Source organism: Tiliqua scincoides, chromosome 2, assembly GCF_035046505.1.
Source record: "Tiliqua scincoides isolate rTilSci1 chromosome 2, rTilSci1.hap2, whole genome shotgun sequence".
NCBI lineage: Eukaryota > Metazoa > Chordata > Lepidosauria > Squamata > Scincidae > Tiliqua > Tiliqua scincoides.
Genome location: NC_089822.1, coordinates 167,569,581 through 167,589,769, shown reverse-complemented (window position 1 = coordinate 167,589,769; position 20,189 = coordinate 167,569,581). Strand labels below are relative to the sequence as shown.

Genomic DNA, 20,189 nt, shown 5'->3' with positions numbered 1-20,189 from the left:
CAGGTGTGAGCAGAGCTAGGCATGCTATAAGGGGAGCTGTGATGTAGGAGGAGAACAGAAAAATTAGCAAGGATTGAATGTGGGTTTGAGAGTGACTGTAAGGGAACTTGTCTTTCATGCCAGGGATGGTCCATTGCTCCCCACTGCCCAATCCCCTCCCAATTTTGCCACCCCTACAAGGGCATATGTGTGCCCCAGGTGGATGGGGGGGGAGGCGTGCCTGCACCCTTGATCCCTTCTCTTATCTCAAGCTGCTGTCAGTGTACTGCCTCCATCCTCCACTCTGCTCCTATTTCAAATGAATAGGTCAGCAGATAATGCTCCGCTCCTCCTGTTTCTTTGAAACTGGAGTGGTGCAGAGGACAGAGGCTGCATGCCAAGAGCAGCTCAAGATAAGGGAAGGGAAGGGAAGGGGATGTGGGTGGGCTCCAGATTACCTGTTCCTGCCCATTTGGTCCTTTTCTAAGCAGCAGGGTGGGTAGAAGGGTGATTGAAGCTGTGACAGCTTTCCTCCTTTCTTCCTCCAGCACCACTGGGCAGAGTAGGGGGCTGCCACTGCCACAGTATTCTTCCAACTCACGTTTTGTGAATCAAGAGGATCAGAGCACTAACCAGGGCAGTTCCATCAGCAACAGACCAGAGAGCACAGCAGACAGATGGGAGGGGGGGACTTTTCTGTTTGCCACCTCTCCAACTTTGCAGTGAGGCAGTCAAGCCTTAGGGTTTCCCCAGCCTTTCTTTTTTTCATCTGACACCTTCCTGGTCTCTCTTGGCAGGTGCTGGCTTCGAGTTGATAACTACTTCATCTGGAGCTTCATTGGGCCTGTCTCTTTTGTCATTGTGGTGAGTCCCTGTTTGGGTCCCTTAGCGATTTGAGGATCAGAGTCTTGAACGCAAAATTGGGGAGAGAACCTGGGTCCCATGTTCCAGCCCTTCCCAATCTTCTCTTGCCACCAGAGTGTCATGGTGCTCTTCCCTATACCTATCCTCAGTCTACCTGAGAAACTCTATGGTAGGAATTTTCCCCTCAGAATCATTGCCAGCTCCAGGATGTCTTTGGGGAATGTTAGCAGGAGAAGGAGACGCTCCTTTCCCTTGTTCACATCCTTTTGTGCACCCCTCAGATTAACCTGGTGTTCCTCATGATCACTCTGCACAAGATGATCCGCAACACATCTGTTCTCAAACCTGACTCCAGCCGACTGGACAACATCAAGTGAGTTTGTTCTTTGATTTGGGTTCAAACATCTCCCTTCCCTAATAGCCCTCTTCTATTACCTTCTGATCTCTATGAGATCTTCAATTTCTAATTTCTCTGACATAATGTATTGCAGTGGTTCTCATATGTTTAGCACCGGGACCCACTTTTTTGGAATGATAGTCTGTTGGGACCCGCTGGAAGTGATTCATGACTGGAAGTGACATCATCAAGCAGGAAAACTTTTAACAATCCTAGGCTGCAATCCTACCCACACTTAACCAGGAGTAACTCCCATTTACTATCATTGTTAAAAGTATGTACATAGTATATATGTATACTGTGTTGTGTTCCAAACAACACAGTCCTGGAACATGCTGGAATCCCTAGCATGTATGCACTACTGAAACAGAGGTGCCTGCGTTGGCTCGGTCATGTCGTAAGAATGGATGATGGCCGGATCCCAAAGGATCTCCTCTGTGGAGAACTCGTGCAAGGAAAGCGCCCTACAGGTAGACCACAGCTGCGATACAAAGACATCTGCAAGAGGGATCTGGAGGCCTTAGGAGTGGACCTCAATAAGTGGGAAACCCTGTCCTCTGAGCAGACCGCTTGGAGGCAGGCTGTGCAGCATGGCCTTTCCCAGTTTGAAGAGACACTTGGCCAACAGTCTGAGGCTAAGAGGCAAAGGCCCATAGCCAGGGAGACAGACCAGGGACAGACTGCACTTGCTCCCAGTGTGGAAGGGATTGTCACTCCCGAATTGGCCTTTTCAGCCACACTAGACGCTGTTCCAGAACCACCTTTCAGAGCGCAATACCATAGTCTTTTGAGACTGAAGGTTGCCAACATGATACATAGTAGTCTGTTGAAAGTACATTTCTGCAACATTTCCCCAAATGCAGTCGCATACAATGGTAGCATCAAGTCTAATATATTGAAAATAAAATATTGAAATAAATGGGGACCCACCTGAAATTGGCTCGCGACCCACCTAGTGGGTCCCAACCCACAGTTTGAGAAGCACTGATGTATTGGAAAGAGACAGAGAGAAAGACTCTCAGAGAAAGCAGACAGCTGTGTATTTAAAGGGAAGACGATGAGCTTGGGCTTCCCTTCCCCTCTTCCTGCAGTGTCACTCTTCTGAATCATAACAGCGAATAAAAAAGCCCTGATTCTAAAAAGTGGTATTCTGCCATGCTGATCCTTTCAGCACGCTGGGCTGTGGGCTGACTCTCGCCATTTACACCTAGTAACATCAGGAAACAGTGATTTGATCATTTCACCAAGGGTCTGGTCAACCTGTGATGAGTTGAGTGGATTTTTGTCCAACTCACCACAGTGCAAAAACTTTCATTCTCTCCATATAAAGGACTATACTCTCTACCCCCACAAGAGGAATTCTCACCCTCTGCATTAATTACTAAGCTGCTTTAAGTCAGGGGAGGACAGTGAACTATCTGATTCTCTTGGCAAATGAAGTAAGAGTGTGCCCTTTTGACGCAATGTGGAAAGCAAATCGCCTAGAAATGCCAGACTGTCAAAAATCATATGACTGCTACATGATTAACATTCATCTATACCAAATAATCCAGCAGTTTGGAGGGGGGAAAAAACCTACCTTGATTAATGCTGAGTTAAGGTAAAATGCTCCTTAGCTTAAATTCTATAAAGATGAGAAATGCAGAGTTCAGCGAATCCTAACAGTCTTGTAAGCTTCCTTACCCTTGCCCTGATAATCCAGAACAATTCCTTGGATATTCCTGGAGCAGTGCTGGGGAGCATGGCAAGAGAGACCACTAATCCAGAGGAACCCAGTGAAGACAGAACTGGAAGACTCATTTATTCAGGTCTTCAGAATTCCCAAAGACTCTTGGGCTACAGTCCTCTGTTGCAGTCTCTGGGATACAGTTCTTAGGACCCTGGAAATTAGCCCCACTGAACTCAGTGGGTCCTGCCTCTGAGAAAAACAAGTTTGGATATTAAACCTGCAGGTTGCAGTCATGTTTTATGACTTATCATCCCTTTCTGTGATAGCTGAATTCAGTGACTGACAACACTTCATTCCCTTCTTAAATTACTGCTACTACTTCTTAATCTTTATGTTGCCCTGGCAGTGCACTATGTGCTGAGCAGAACAAATCCCTCCCCTTGTCAGTGTGTGTTTCTTACAGCTTGTGCTAGTTGGAGAAAAGAGGCGTGACCAGGATAAACAAAAGAGGAGCAGGGGTAGGACTGTCAAAAGATAGGTGTCTGTGGCAGTGCAGGGAAGGGTAGAGAAACGGGGATCAGGAACACTCAATGACTTTTCTATTCAGTCTTTGTGACCATTTCCAGGGAATTTCCATCTCATGGAATAGGCTGACTCACATACAGTCACATACAAATTCTGGGAGCATTTTCCAAAGATACTTTGCTGAAGCTAAGCAGGTCTGGGACTGTTAAGTGCCTGCATAGAAGACCTGGATGCTCTGGAAACAGGGCTAACCTTAGGGCAACCAACGTGGCCTATGTTGTGACATGGGGCCCTGCACTGGGGTGGCTGCAGATCTCCCACTGCTGCAGCACCATCTGGCAGCCTAGGAGGGCAGTGCGGCAAGTGGAATGTGGGCTTGCTCATCATCCCCTGGAACTGTTTGGTTTGAAGTTGCCTTAGTTGTCACCACCAACTATTTCCAGGTGCCGTGCTTTGCACAAAGTACCACAAGCGTCTGGCTCTCTGCAGCTGCAGTTTCCTCCGTGGCCTGGTGAGTGAGGGAACCCATACACTTACCCCGCATTGGGCTCCACCGGTCCTGAGGCTGACCCTGTCTGGAAACCTCCCTGTGTTCCAGGGAAGAGAGGTGGAATATAATGATATAAATTAGTACTACATACTGAAGGTCAGAACAAAACACTTCAGGAGCACCTTATCTAAAATAAACCTACAATACTATCCCTTCTAATGATTGAAAGTCTCAAGGAGATAAATTTAGGCCTTCATTTGCACACTTTTTTCCCAAGGAAGTGCTGCCTTTCTAGAAAATCCCTGACATTTAAGCAGCCTTCAGCAGTTCTCGCCCTGTTGCCACACACTAAAGATGACTTGTAACGTATACATACTACTTAAAACACTCTTCAGATTTTTTACATTTATTATATCCCTGAAGGATAAGACTCTTCACATTCTCATGTTTAAGGTAGAACTATCATTATGTCTTTTGCTTCTGTCCTGATCTTAATTAATTTACAGATCACCTCTTATAAAATTCGTCTTGTTTCTGTTACTAAACCACCCAGTCCTGACCATGTTGACTTGGAATTAGCTGCATTGATTTCAATGGGATTCATTCCAAATTAACTGTTAGGATTGCAGCCTTAACTGACAGAGGAGTTTCTGCTAATTGTTTCGGTCTAGAAATTCAGCTCTTTATATGCTTGCTTATTAATTCATTGAAAAGTTCTAGTAAATTTCATTGCCCTAGGGATGATATTGCAGCTCACTTCCTGCAGTCTTGTTTATTTTAGTTGCCAGTGAAGCTGTTTAGCAAATCCCAAAGGGGAGGGGGGGACCCACGTTGCCTTTCATTTTGACCTTTTCATCCAAATTACAAACAGGCAGTTGATCATTTATAACCTTTCATTAATGAGGCAAAGTTAGGAAATCTGAATAGCAGTAGAGGGATACCTACAGCCCAACCCTTACCATTCTTGCTCAGAAGCAGAGTGAATGAATTTCAGGGACTTGCTTCTAAGTTATTTTAAGATTGCAAATTCAGGACCAACCCAGGGCCCAATCCTATCCAATTTTCCAGTGCTGGTGCAGTTGTGCCAGTGGGGTGTGCGCTGTGTCCTGTGGTGGAGAGGCAGTCCCTGGGGCCTTCTCAAGCTATGGGAACATTTGTTTCCTTACCACGGGTCTGCATTGTAGCTACACCGGAGCTGGAAATTTGGTTAGGATTGGGCCCCCAGTCAGTAGTTTAATTTTGCATTAAATGTGCAGTTGTTAGTTGATGTGGACTGAGGGCCCAATCTTATCAGGCCTGGCACCAGTAGTAAGCTTGTAAGCTCTCTGTACAGCCTACCCTGGTCTCGTCCTCAGGTGGGCATTGGGTTGGGGGAGCCACTGGGTTATAGGCAGCCACCCCCAACACTGTTACCTGGGAGCTTGTCACTGGACTGTTCACATCTTCCTCCCTTCTTGCCCCTTCTTCTTTCTTCCTTCAGGGGCCCTTGCCTTCTGTTGTAGGTTTTGTTTCCTCTGGAGGAATCTGGTTAGGTGCTAGTCCTTTTCTTTCTCTTCGGTCCAAAGGGATTTCTCACCTTAGGTTCTTTGCCCCTAAGAACATAAGAACAGCCCCACTGGATCAGGCCATAGGCCCATCTAGTCCAGCTTCCTGTATGTCACAGCGGCCCACCAAATGCCCTAGGGAGCACACCAGATAACAAGAGACCGCATCCTGGTGCCCTCCCTTGCATCTGGCATTCTGACATAGCCCATTTCTAAAATCAGGAGGTTGCACATACACATCATGGCTTGTACCCCATAATGGATTTTTCCTCCAGAAACTTGTCCAATCCCCTTTTAAAGGCGTCTAGGGTAGACGCCAGCACCACATCCTGTGGCAAGGAGTTCCACAGACCGACCACACGCTGAGTAAAGAAATATTTTCTTTTGTCTGTCCTAACCCGCCCAACACTCAATTTTAGTGGATGTCCCCTGGTTCTGGTATTATGTGAGAGTGTAAAGAGCATCTCCCTATCCACTCTGTCCATTCCCTGCATGATTTTGTACATCTCAATCATGTCCCCCCTCAAGCGTCTCTTTTCTAGGCTGAAGAGGCCCAAACGCCGTAGCCTTTCCTCATAAGGAAGGTACCCCAGCCCCGTAATCATCTTAGTCGCTCTCTTTTGCACCTTTTCCATTTCCACTATGTCTTTTTTGAGATGCGGCGACCAGAACTGGACACAATTCTCCAGGTGTGGCCTTACCATAGATTTGTACAACGGCATTATAATACTAGCCGTTTTGTTCTCAATACCCTTCCTAATGATCCCAAGCATAGAATTGGCCTTCTTCACTGCCGCCGCACATTGGGTCGACACTTTCATCGACCTGTCCACCACCACCCCAAGATCTCTCTCCTGATCTGTCACAGACAGCTCAGAACCCATCAGCCTATATCTAAAGTTTTGATTTTTTGCCCCAATGTGCATGACTTTACACCTACCGACATTGAAGCGCATCTGCCATTTTGCTGCCCATTCTGCCAGTCTGGAGAGATCCTTCTGGAGCTCCTCACAATCACTTCTGGTCTTCACCACTCGGAAAAGTTTGGTGTCGTCTGCAGACTTAGCCACTTCACTGCTCAACCCTGTCTCCAGGTCATTTATGAAGAGGTTGAAAAGCACCGGTCCCAGGACAGATCCTTGGGGCACACCACTTTTCACCTCTCTCCATTGTGAAAATTGCCCATTGACACCCACTCTCTGCCTCCTGGCCTCCAACCAGTTCTCAATCCATGAGAGGACCTGTCCTCTAATTCCCTGACTGTGGAGTTTTTTCAGTAGCCTTTGGTGAGGCCCCTCTTCTCTTTCCTCTAGATTCCTACTCTCCCTTCTCCTTCGCCTGGTCCCTCCTTGCCTCTTGCTCTCATCTCCCCTGCTTGTTGCTGTTGAGGCCCTTTATAGGTCTGGTGTCAGTTTCCGCCCCCTGAAACCAGCTGCCATCCGTTGACCTATCTTCCAACAGCCGAGAGTGGGTGTTGGCCAGTGACACCACGGACTGGAATGTGGCCACCCACTTCACTGATCAGCTGGTTGACAGGGTCATGTGTTCTACTGCCCAGCAGATTAGACAGGCCACACATGCCAGTACCCAGCCACCTGGTGGGATGTTCTGCCATCTTCACCACCTCATCAGGGGCTCGCAGACATCTCTCCCATTAACTTTTTTTTTCAGAATATGTCATTCCACCTCTGCCCCTGCAGCAAGGCCATATGATACCAGGTATACACAAGATATTTTGCCACCAGGGCCACCAGGTCATGGCTAGTATTAGTAGAGTACAAGAAACAGAAACCCAAGAGCATTTGTAGGCATTGATTACTTTCTATATTGAAATACTGTAATTCTTTGGACCTAAAAGACAACCCATAATAAATTATTTTTATAATGTTACTGGCATTTTTAAACATCAGCACATTGAAAAAACTGTGTGTGTATGAGCACCCTAGATAACCACCAAACCGACACATGGGACTGTGGCATGTTAGTGGGACACAGTGGATGCAGAGCTCTTAGAATTTATTGAACGCATTTGAAATGTGAATGAAAGCAGAGGGTAATAACATCAGGCAAAAATACAGAAGGTGGTTTTACAGTGGTTAACTTTGTTGAGCAATAGGATTGCACAGATGTCTTCATAACTAGAGGCCTGCAGCCAGTTTTTTCGCCGGTAATACCTACCCACAAAGCCCCTCCCAACAACAGATGCAGAGATAGAAGTCGCGTGTGAGCGGGACACATGCATTCTTAAAGAAGAAGACGAAGGGTAGTCAGTTCCACTGCTAGCTTATGAACTAGACTTATATTCATCTTCCCACCATATCAGCCCTCTCTCTTTCTTCTTCTCCCTCCTCCATGACGCATCTGCTGTTTGTGACTAGGCTTACTGGCTATAAGTGCATCACAGCATCAGAAGTCCTGATATCACATTTCTCATTTGTGTGGATTTTATGAATCATTTTGTCATTGTCAATCATTTTTTGACAACACAAGTTGCTTAAACCCCACCAGAATTAATGTGGTATAAGTATCTTTGCATCAAATTGCAGCCTCAGGTGGTATAGCTCCTTTTTGTTTTTAATTGATAGTTTTATATTGTTTTGATCAGATTTTATTTTTAACAGAATGTGAACTGCCTAAAGTCTCTTAGGAGGTAGGAAAGCGGCATATGAATGCCTAGATAAATAAATATTGTTTTTAATATTATTTATAGTCTTTTGTTTTTGTTTGCTTTTATAAGTTACTTTGGGTGCGTAGTAAAAAAAAGCAGTGAATAAATGTATACATAAAAATAGTAGGGAGCAAGTGACAGGCATGCTCTCTTAGCAAAAGGAATTCCTGTGCCCTCTTCCTCCTGGCGCTGACAAGAAGATGCTAGATAGTGCAGTATGACAGCATAGATGTTGGTGTACGGTGTACCACCAATTATAGTTGCTTAAAAACTGTGCCACGAAAGAAAGCATGTACTGGTACCTTTTCTGTCAGTGTGTTCTGCCATGCATGTGGGCCCCTGTGATGTACCTGCCATGGGATTTGCAACATAAGTCATGGTTTATCCCATCTTAGCAGTGACTGAGATCATCTTCTTACTAAACCATTTACTTCCTTTGTGTTAGAACAGCACAAAGATTCCTAATGGCAGGGCAGCAAGGAAGTTTGAGGTTAGTTTTATTCCTGTGAGGACATCTCCATTACCTATGTTCACCTTTAGTGTCTTCCCCTACAGGTCTTGGGCACTTGGAGCGATCACTCTCCTCTTTCTCCTGGGCCTCACCTGGGCATTTGGCCTCCTCTTCATCAACAAGGAGTCTATTGTCATGGCCTATCTCTTTACCACCTTCAACGCTTTCCAGGGCATGTTCATCTTTGTGTTCCATTGCGCACTGCAGAAGAAGGTTGGTAGCCAAGGGTCGGAACTGAGAAACATCACAAAAACTAGGGCTTACATTTGAGGACAGCCACAGGAACTGACAGTGCAAGATGTTATGAAGTGGATGCAAAGTGCCCGGTACAGGGAATGGGATCCCAGAAATCTGGGGACTAGGACCAGTGTGGGCCCTGTGGAAGCTGGGATACTTGGACAGGCTGGAAGTCTTTAATTGTGTTCTGGATCTTAGCCTCTGAGCAGATCTAAGAGCAAAAGTACCATACATCCAAACTGAAGGATAACAGAAAGGCTAAGAGGCAAAGCAAGAGTGAAGGGTTTTACATAGTGGGGACAATGCACCACTTCTTTCCTCCTTAACTCTCTTCCCTACAACTGCACCAGGTTCACCGGGAATTCAGCAAATGCCTGCGACATGCATCCTGCTGCCTGAGGAGCCCACCAGGGGCTACACTTGGCTCTCTCAAGACCTCAGCCATTCGCAGCAACAACCGTTACTACACTGGAACGCAGGTATGTTTGGGCAGAGAGGTGATGGGATTGGATTCCTACATGGAGGATGTTGGATCCAAGCCAAAGATTTCTAAAGGACTGGGATTCTGGATAACTGGGAAAAGCTGGGAAGTAGCCTAGACTGAAGTATTCCTTGGAGTCCAGTTTAGTTCTGTTTAACCGAGGGTGGGGGTGTGTGTCTTTTTCAGAGTCGAATTCGCAGAATGTGGAATGATACTGTAAGAAAACAAACTGAGTCCAGCTTCATGGCAGGTGATCTCAACAGCACTCCCACTCTTAACCGAGGTGAGCAATAATTCTTTTTTCTGTCCCCTCCAACACCCCCATTCTGAGCCATGGCAAGAACATGCCCAACAAGTTGGGATGGGAAATCAACCCCACCAAGCCCCTACCCCACCCTGGGTGCCCACCCTTTAGTGAGCAGTTGCAAAGGCCCCCAACCACTCTAGCTGATGAACAAAAACATTGCCCTGTATCTGCCATTCTGCATTAATTTCTTCTAGTGAGTCACTTTCCTCCTTCTCAATGTCTCATCCTAGTTCTGCCCACACAGCTGCAACTTTTTTTCCCCCAAGAGCCAGATTTTTCATTCTTGCCCTTCCTCCTCTCAGACGTTCTGCTATACTTGCGCAATGCTAACACTCTTGCCAAAACTACCTCTTGCAGGCACAATGGGGAATCACCTGCTGACCAACCCCGTGCTGCAGACACGGGGCGGAACAAGTCCCTACAACACACTCATTGCTGAGTCCGTGGGCTTCAATCCTGCCTCACCCCCTGTCTTCAACTCCCCAGGTAAAATTGCCACCTATCATCTAAGACAGATATTCGCTTTCTTTTTGGATGACCTCTAAGCTTTTGATGCTCCTGTTGCAAATAAGGAATGGGGAGACAGACTAGAAAGCTAAAGGGATGCATGGTATTAACCAACAGCCTCTCAAAGTCATTTCTTCAAGCTTGAGGCACTGGGGAAAACGGGCCAGGAGAACTGATAGTAGTAGCAGCTTGTGGATTACTGTACATCTTATAGGGGGGATCTCGGTCATATCTTATATTGCATTACTGGCTCTGGGCACTTGAATAATTCACTTTTTCTTTTCTTTCTTCCTCTCCAACTGGTGTTGCCTGCAGGGAGCTTCCGAGAGTCCAGTACGTCCCTCCTTTCCAGTTCCATTTCGCAGTAATGTTTCCTTCATTGCTAGTTGGACTGGCAGGCTGGGGGTGGGCGCAGCACAGAAGTGAGCAAGTAGCTGGTGTGTTCAGCTGCACCTGCCAACAGCAGGAGCAATGTAGGGAGGACAGGATGCTGGCTTGATGGGGAACCCCTGTTACGTTCCCATTTCTCAGTGGGTGGTGGGCCAGTATGGTTTGTGCAGTTCTGGCTGTGTACACTAGGTGGCAATAAAAGCATCTGCAGAGCTCAAGAATGCAAAATTCTACCCATCTTTCCTAGCCCTGAATGCTGAGTTAAAGCAATGGTTCCTCTAACCTGGGATATGCCCCTCCCATGTCCCAATAAGTTACCCATAACATAGCTGACAAAAGGTTCCTCCAACCCTGTATGTGGCCCTTGCTGGGTGGAGACAGTTGGCTCTGCAGACTTTTAGCAGGCTTGTGGCACTGGCCAAGCAGATTACTTGCCTGCTCCATAATGCATGTGGCTGTGCGTGGCTAAACTTGGCATGACCACGTGGCTGTTTTCCTCACCCCAAAGGTTACATTACAGTTGCTCCTTTGTGCACACAATGATATCTTGGTGTCTCCCACCAAACCAGTTAGCATTTCTTTTTCATGCTGCATGCATGTGCATTACACATGCATATCTAAATGAGTTCTATGGTCTTTTACACTTTCACACCCACAAACACACACAAGACAGCAAGAAGAAGTACCCATCAGACTGGTGCTGAATGAACAATTTAAATTCATACAAATTGCCGAAAGCACTTCTAAAAATATGTCTTCTTCAAGAGCAACATGTTCTCTGATTTCCAGAACTCTGAGACAGAATTCACATTTACAATTGCCATAGTCACTTGAGTCTTCCGGTGTTTGTTTTGGAATCCTGTGAGCGTGGTGGCTTACTTGCATCATTGCCTTGCCCTGTGCAAAGGAGGAAAAGGAAGATGAGAAGAAGCTGAACTGGCTCAGCCTTACATTCAGTCCCCAACCTAGCTGGCAGCTGTTCCCAGTTTTTGAGAAAATACCTGAGCCTCACTTATGCCGGGAGTGACTGCTCTTCCCTAGTAGGCAAAAGCAGCTGCTATCTAAGCAGCCATAACTTGGATGTTTCCTTAAAGGCTCGATGCTATGACTCTTTATGAGGACAAAGTTGGGGCACAACATGCAACAGCAGAACCTTCTTCTATTTTTCAGTTTAGGACAAATTATAGTTTATGTAACTAACAACATAATCCTAAACATGTCTACTCAGAAGTACATTCCATTGAGTTCAGTGAGGCTTACTCTCAGGTAAGTATGTATAGGATTGTGGCCCAAGTTAACCAGTCCCTGAAAGCTTCCCCTTCCCTCCCTGCCCTGATAGAGAGCATACTGCTGTCTCCCACAGGATTATGATACAACTGGAAGACTCAAATATACATGGCAATTGTAATGTGCGTTTTCATGCACCTGCACACTATATCTTAAATGCAGCTTGCATGTTTTTTCTTGCACACAGGCACCATGCACACATACCCTGCATTTGGTCAGACCATCTGGCCATTGTTTCTCACTTTTCAAGTGATTGCCTCTGCTCCCTGACGACAACACTTGCTAATGGTCTTCCTCCCATCTTGCCCCACTAATACCCGTCTCTGTGCCCCTCTCACAGAGCACCCCCTGAACAACAGCCGAGACGCCTGTGGCATGGACACCCTCCCGCTCAATGGCAACTTCAATAACAGTTACTCCCTCCGCAGTGGTGACTTCCCATCTGATGGCACCAAGATAGCCGATTGCCGACGTAACCTGAGTGATGCTGCAGCCTTTGAAAAAATGATCATCTCTGAGTTGGTGCATAACAACTTGAGGGGGGGAGGCAGTGGTGTGGTCAAGGGAGGTGGGAGTTCCACAGAGACCTCCAACCCCCCTGGGCCCCCTCCCCCTCCCAACATAGTAGCAGGGGGAGGGGGTACCAACAGTGAGGATGACGCCATTGTGCCTGACGCCCCTTCCTTGACCCATGAGGAGAACATGGAAATCGAACTAATGTATAAGGCCTTAGAGGAGCCGCTCTTGCTTCAGAGGGCACAGTCCATCCTCTACCAGAGCGACCTGGAGGAGTCGGAGAGCTGCACAGCTGACCTGACAGAGGGGGGTGATGGCCAAGCCCCTTCACCCAACAGGGACTCCTTATACACCAGTATGACCAACCTGAGGGACTCCCCATACCCGGACAGCAGCCCCGAGGCGGTTGGGGAAGTACTCCCTCATGCCCAAGCCATCAATGAAATCTACTACACCAACCGGCCAGCCTTGGTGCCACGCAACCAGCTTCAGGCCTACTACCAAGTCCGGAGACCCAGCAATGATGGCTACTTGGTGCCAGGAAGCCTAGAAAGCCCAGCAGTGGAGGGAGATGGCCAAATGCAGCTGGTGACCAGCCTCTGAGGGGCCGAAAAGGGACTGAGGGACCATACCCCCCAACCCCAATATGGCATCCTTGCCATGACCTGAACATTTTCATTTTTTCCTGGAGGAAGGGGTGGAGAAGAAGAGAATGGAGCAGGGCTGGGGAAAGAATGGAGGAGAGGAGGTGGAAGAAAAAGCTGAGTGAGGCAGAGGACTTCCTGAGGGAGGGCAGCCATTTTATCTGCTTTCTTTCCATCCAATTAGCTTTCCTAACAGAGAGCAGTACATTGCCTATTTGGTTATGTTGGTTTCTTTTCCGAGAAAATGCAGTGGCAGAAAGACAGCAGTATCCAGGCAAAAGGATCAGACTTGTTTTAAAAATACCTCCTTGAGGATGGGGGACCAAAAATACATTTTGAAAGCTTAAAAGTTGAAATAATTTTTTTTTTTTAAGATTAAAAAAAAGCAAAGCCATGAGGGTGCCACATGCAGAGATTGGGGAAATGCCCTGCCTCCTGGCTCAGCACCTGCTCTCCGCCCTCCACTTCCCACAACTTTGTTGGCCTGTTGTTCAGAAGAGTACAAGGGACAAATGGGGCCTTATGGCACATGGCCTAGCCGGGGTTTAGATGCAACTGTTGCCAAAAATATTCAGAGGGAGAAAGAAAGAGCGTGAGAGAGAGAGAGAGAAAGAGAGAGAGAGAGAGAGGAAGGAGTTGTTCATATGATGCTAAGTCCAGAACCTGCCTTCCAGTATTTGTTGACTGTCACAGTTTACCAACAGGATTTTTCATTTAAGTTCTTTATTTCTTTCAGATTGGCAGGACTGCAGGAAAGTTTTCCTTTGTTTCTTTTAAAAGAGCCCACATAGGAATGCTTGACATGCATCATTTTTCTGGGGAAGGAGTAGGAAGTAGCACTAAGGTAGTTATCTTTAGGGTTTGTTTTATTTTTGTGGCTGCATTTGGTGGCCTTTCCCCTCATAGTTGCTTTGGTGTGGTCACCAGGCTTGAAATAAAATCACAGAAAAGAGAGATCACAAGGAATGGAATTGGAGCCCTTCTTCTTGTGTCATCTGTTCAGCTCAGTAGTTCTGTCAGCCCCCCACACAGCCTGCTGAGCGCCTGCACCGTCATTTCAGCAGTGATGCCTGAAGAATACTCTTCACCTGCCTTCTCTTTCATTCCTGCCCATGAAGAATCGAAAGTCAGGAGTATCTGCAATGCAAATATGGCTGCCGTCTGAATACATTTGGGACCACAATTGGGGGGAAGTAGGAGTGTTGAAATGTGAACTCTTTTTTTCCAAACTGGATGGATTGTCCTTCAGCAAAATGATGGACAAAAAACAGCAACATAAACACTAACCCAGACTGCACTTTTTTCCCCCTGAAGGAAAAAGATGTAACAAATCTCCCTCTTCAAGCACAACAGCTCCAGCTTTTCTCACCGACTCTCGTCCTGAGAGAGTTGGGAAAGCAACCAGTCTCACCTAGAGGCATCATATCTCTGGGGCGGGCGGTGGGCGGGGTCAAAGTGGGTTGGGAAGGAGGGATGTGATACCAATTGAAATGCTGTAAATATGAAATCCTAAAAACAACAACCGAAAAAGAGAATTGATTTACTCACTTGAAAAAAGGAAGAAAAAAAAACCAAGGAACTTTTCAGTCTGGGTTTTAAATATATCTATATCTATATGATATGTATAGATATATGGCACTCAGCTCTGCTCTGGCCCCATGTGTGGTATGGGGGCATGAAAATCCCTGCTTTGATGACGAAGACACGGGAAAACCCACCAAGAGCAGATTTTTACAATCAAAAAAGAAAAAAAAACATTTTGGCACAATTTTTATGTAATATATAACATATACTGCATCATTTCTGTGACCTTGAAGCATTTCCCCTTTCCTTCCAGATAAGGTACCTTGTTCGTACATCTCTACATGACGTCAGTTCTTTTCTCATTAACTGCCACTGTGGAATTGTGGGTGGAAAAAAATCAAAAAACCATTTTTACTGCAAGACCCAAAGATGCTGTAATTCTGTAATGCTGTAGGTTCCAGGAGAATCCTTTACTTTTAGGAATTTTAGAGAGGGATGGAGTATTGTTTCATTTCATTTTTTTTTTAAAGCAAACACGTTGCTGTATTTCTTTGAAACCTTCAGGCTGGAAGTTGCCTGGCCACACTGCATCAAAAGGAAAGTGGTATGTGGTTTTGCTACTTGGAGCCTCAAAGTGATAATTTTCTTATTTTTATTTGTTTTTTTCTCTTCCCCCAGTAGAATTGCTAGGAGACTCGATCAGAAGCAGAAACTGTCATTTTTAGAGGAACTCCTCCTTTGGACTAGGCATGGGCTTTCCTTTGCAACCCACTGAACAGGGAAGGAAAAACCATTAGCAAGTACCTTTTAACATCTCTGCATCTCTTACTCCTATGCCACTGCTGGGACCCAAATACCAGCAGTAGACTGAAATAGGCCTGTACAGTGGAAGCACAATCCGCGAATGCTTCCTTTTCCATCCTAAAAGGTTAGAAATGTCAAACTAGGTACCAGCCTAATCCTGATATGTGTAGTTTTTTTTGAAGCTGCACAGTGTTCCACTGTACTGTTGTTGTGTGGTCTCCTGCCCTAGTGACTACAAGGATGCAACACCCAAGAATGTTTGGTCCACAGGAACTAGCCATGTGCCCACAATGAGCTTGCCTTTACCACCAAGAGCCCAGATGGAGGTTTGGTAGAGCCAGCGAAAAACAAAACAGAACTGCATGATTTGTGTGGCTGTAGAGGAAGATAAGCCAATACAACGGAGCACAGAGCCTGCTCTGACATCTTTTAGCATTTAGGGAGGAAGCATATGGTATTAGTCAGACTTTTCCACCCAGATCCATTTTTGTTGTATCCCAACTCACAGTATAATCACACTTCTGCTTTGAAAGACCACAGAGATAGCAGCCCCTAAAAATATTCAGATATATCCTATTTTCTGTTTAAGTTATTCTTTCAAAGGGCATGGGTGATTGGACTGTGGGGCTTCCCCCACCCCTTGTTGCTGTTTCACAGTCACTGGTTGAATTATTCATTGGGATGTCATTGCATGAACATTGGAGGGATAGCTCTGAATGCCTTCGGACACCATTTTTCCAAACTCTTTCCTGCCACACTTTTGAGCTTGGTCCAGAACAAACTGGTTTGCTTTCTTAGGGACCGGATCAAAGGTCCCACTGGTTTTGATCAGTCCTCTCCCAGTACCAAATGGCCTTATTCACCCCACTTGCATTTGCTGCATTGGCTCAAGGAAGGCCCTGTGTTCAGGCACCTCCTTGGCATTGTTACCAAGAGGTACCTCCAACTGGAAACCTCACATTAAAAAACAAACCAGAAACCAAAGACATATCTACCCATGTCCATCCTATTGAAGTGAAGGCATGGTAGTCAAGTGTATGGCATCTCACCCTCAAGGCTTGGCACTTCACAGTCTGATGTTAGCTGTGAGTAGTCCACATTATTGAGATTTGGACATGAGTTGGAAGGAAGAAATCAACAAATTAATACGGTAATATCGGTGTTGCTGTTCTATCTAGGAATGAGAGGATGGGGGTGGGGGCTTTGAGGAAACAGCTGTGAGAACAGGCATTTAGCATCCAAGCTTTGTGATCAACCCAGATGCTCCTAACTTTGGCAGAGTCAGGATGGAGGGGTGACTTGCATCCATATGAACTAAAGGTGGCTTCTTGCTACTTAGCCTTTCCATTTCCCAGTTCCTTTTATTACCGCTTAGCACTGTAAAGTGTTCCCATTTGGAACTGAGAGAGCTGTGGAGGCTCAGCCCTCTGCAGAAATGTAGGGTAACAGTAGAAGCCAGGAAGAGACCTGTATCCAATATGACCACATGCGGGGGAGGGGTGTTCACCAGCAAGTAGATGTGAAATAAAGAAGGGGGAAGACAGGAACATTGTATCACACATGACGCATCACCCTCCAGTATCACTGTGCAGGGGACAACAACTGTGCCCTCATAAATGCTCTTTCCTTGCCTCTTGCCAATAACTTTCTCCCTTTGATTAGCATACGCGCTGGTGATGGTACAGCTTAGGCCTGGAGCAACCATAGCTGCATAGTCCAGTCCTGAGGGATGAATTTACCCCTTGAAGAAAGCACCTCACCACACCTCAGGTTTCAAAAAAATACCCTGCAAGGACTGGAGTTACTTTGAGAGACCACTCACGCTCTTCACGTCTCATACCATTAGGAGCCTCATTCCCAACCCCACCTTTTTTCCCTTTGCAAGGAAGGTGCTCCAAGCCTCTGGTAGTCAGCTGCCTTTGGGGGGGGGGTGACTTTTTTCTCCAAACCTCTTTGGGAAGAGGGCAACAGAACTGCACACCAGATTCTATGTGGGTGGTATAGAGATTTATATTGTAGCATTGGGATAACTGCTTGCTTATTTTCAGCCCGTGTTCCAGCACTGAATTTGCCTTTTTATTCCTTGACACAAATTGAGATAATATCATGGAGCTTTCTGCTATGACTCCAAGATCTTTCTCCAAGGTCATTCTCTATCCATTAGCAGGGTTTAGCTTTTCAGTGGGTGAATCTGACTTCCCCTCAAATCCCACAATGAGAAAAGTAGTGGGGTCTTCCAGTTCTCAGATAAAGGAAATGCCCTATTAATTTACAGACTGGAGATTTGAAAAACGTAGGTTTTTCTTAGGGTCGGTACAGTGCTGATGCTCCCATCCCAATCCTGCAGCATGTACTAGGACATGATATTGCCAAGTGCTTGAGTCCAAGTGGATTGTTTCCAACAGAAGTTTTGTGGAGGAATGAGGAGGCAGGCAGGAGCGCATGTAATCCGAGCACCATATGGACAGACTGTATTCTACTATGTCTTGGTACAGAATTCATCATTATGTTTTTGTCTTTTATATCAATGAGGTCTCAATCTGGGGATCCCAGGGAGAAATGCAAGGTATGAAATTAGGGGAATGATCTGAAAATAAGATTCCTTCATGGCCCCATTCATAGTGTACCTTCAGGAGTCAAGAACTGAGGCTCCTCCATGTTTATGGCCAGAAAGAGAGAGGGCTTCCCCATTAGAGATCATCCCAAGCCCCCCAGTCAATGACTCCTGCTGTTGTCAACAGATCTTGCCACGCTGGGCATAACAGGTTCTCCTTTGTGGTTTCAGCCCTTTAGCTGAAGCTTCTGGACTGCAGTTCTCTTTGTCTACCCTTTCATCTAAGACTTATGCAAACCCATGAATTCCACTCACTTTAGGAAGAGTATTCCCTTAAGCGTGTCCCGAGCCATCCACCATCACTGGCTTGATGCAATGAAGGCAGGTGGCAAGCAAGTCCAAACTTCTTCCCCACTGGCCAGCCAGTCAGTATCGCATGGAGAATGTGGGACAACACTGAGGTCATGGTCCCTGTGTTTCTCCTCTTTCTGAAGGTGGTATCCCTGTATGCCTCACTGACTCCTCTGCACGCTATTCATTCAGGCCATTACTGTCTTCTCTATAATTGGCTTCCTTCAAGCCAACAAGAGGGGCTTTTATGCATAAGCTAGTTCAGGACAGCACTACCTCTAGGGCAACATTAGAACTTAGCGTCTGCTGCTCTAAAAGCCACTTTGAGCTTCATCATCTAGAACAGTGGCACACATGCCTTGTTCTGGGGGAGCAAAACACTCCCTTCTCTGCCAGAAACTCTCAGGCTGCCTCCAAACTCTTCACATCTGGGGGAGGAGGGGTGGTTCCTTTGCAAAATGCCTGAAAGGACAGCTACCGAGCCTAAACCAGCAACCAGCCGCTCTCAAAAGTAATCACCCATTCTTTCCAAACCACACAATCAAGGCGTGTGCTCCAAGCAATGGGGTGTCCATTTTCCCACAGTTCTGTGAGAGAACTCCTGTTGGTGAAGGGTTGCCATATAGGGGTGCTCCGTATACTAGCAGCTCCTTCCTTTGTACAGGTCTTGACAGTACAAGACCTCAATTGTGCCTCCCACTTCTGTACAAGCAGCTGCCACTACTGGAGTTTTAGACAATATCTAGAGAGCCATCTCGCAGTAGCTGGAAGTCACAGGTGCCAACTCCTCACTAACTAGTTCCAGTGAAGGTACGTCCACCATTATGCTTGGCATAGCAGAGCCAGAGGGATTGATGCAAAAAAGGAAAGGATATTAGAGGCTGGCAAGGAAATGGCAGCAGTAAGCTCTCCAGATAGCCTCAGTCTGGTTTCCTGCTCAGTCCACACTGCCTCTTCAAACCTGCCCTGCCTGCCCACCCATGCCATCATGGTTTCCATGGTCATTCCCAGCTCCATTCCCCTCCAGGTTTGCCAGTTCAACTGTGCCTTTTGAATGGCAGCGTGAAGGCCTATGAGGCCCAAGAATCTGGGGCCTACTGGGAAGATTGGTGGTTCATGCTCTCCCTTGGTCCCTCTGTGTCCCTTTCTACAGGTTGGTGCTGATCCATTTCTTCCTCAACACCATTGCTTTGGTCTGCTTTGCCTTTTTTCCTTTCCATTTCTCTTGTCTTTTCAGTTCCTTTCCCTTCCTTTCAACATGCCAAACCAATTTTGGGTCGAGTGCATTAAACAGAAAAAAAATATAATAATGAAAATTTTAAAAATATTTAAAAAATGGAAACTTGTTGAGTTACAAAAAAAATTAAAACAATAAAGAAAATATGATTTCTTGGAACTGCAGGTGGTTGCGATTGTTTCTTTGTGTGGAAGGGGTAGGGGGCACCTAAAAGCAAGAAGGAACCAGAGAGAAAATTGATCTGAAGGGCTAGGGGACTCCACTTCAAAGTATTAATCACACACGTACATTTATATCCCACCTTTTAAATTTATATCTCAGGTTACTCGGGGTGGCATACATTTATCCTTGTGACCACTGTGACATCTTATGGTACCTTGAGGTTGCATACATTCATTGTAGCATTCACTTTCATGGATAACAAACCAATAGAAGCGTGAAGTGAAATTCTCAGTGGATAGGTACAAACAGATTAATGGGAGGGGGAAATTAAAGGATCATAAGGTGGTTGGAAATGAAATGACCAAGGACCCAGTCCTTTCCAGCACTGATGCAGCCGTGCCAATGGGACGTGTGCTGCGCCCTGCGGTGGGAAGGCAGTCACAGAAGCATTGTCAAGGTAAGGGATTATTTGTTCTCTTGGGACTCCATTGTGGCTGCTTCAGTGCTAGAAAGTTGGATAGGATTGGGCCCCTAGTCTTGG

At 46.2% G+C, this 20,189-nt stretch overlaps 1 protein-coding gene across 1 annotated transcript in view; it reads left to right on the top strand.

The window, feature by feature from the left end:
* The window catches only part of ADGRL1 (adhesion G protein-coupled receptor L1), a 78,490-nt gene extending 65,309 nt beyond the window's left edge, over positions 1–13,181 (top strand). The window contains exons 15-22 of the mRNA XM_066618362.1: positions 777–843; positions 1,125–1,216; positions 8,692–8,860; positions 9,235–9,363; positions 9,552–9,648; positions 10,030–10,158; positions 10,495–10,512; positions 12,197–13,181. Coding sequence (XP_066474459.1) covers positions 777–843; positions 1,125–1,216; positions 8,692–8,860; positions 9,235–9,363; positions 9,552–9,648; positions 10,030–10,158; positions 10,495–10,512; positions 12,197–12,975 — 1,480 coding nt within the window. The 3' untranslated portion in view covers positions 12,976–13,181. The remainder of the gene's footprint in view (positions 1–776; positions 844–1,124; positions 1,217–8,691; positions 8,861–9,234; positions 9,364–9,551; positions 9,649–10,029; positions 10,159–10,494; positions 10,513–12,196) is intronic.
* Positions 13,182–20,189: the final 7,008 nt, after the last annotated feature.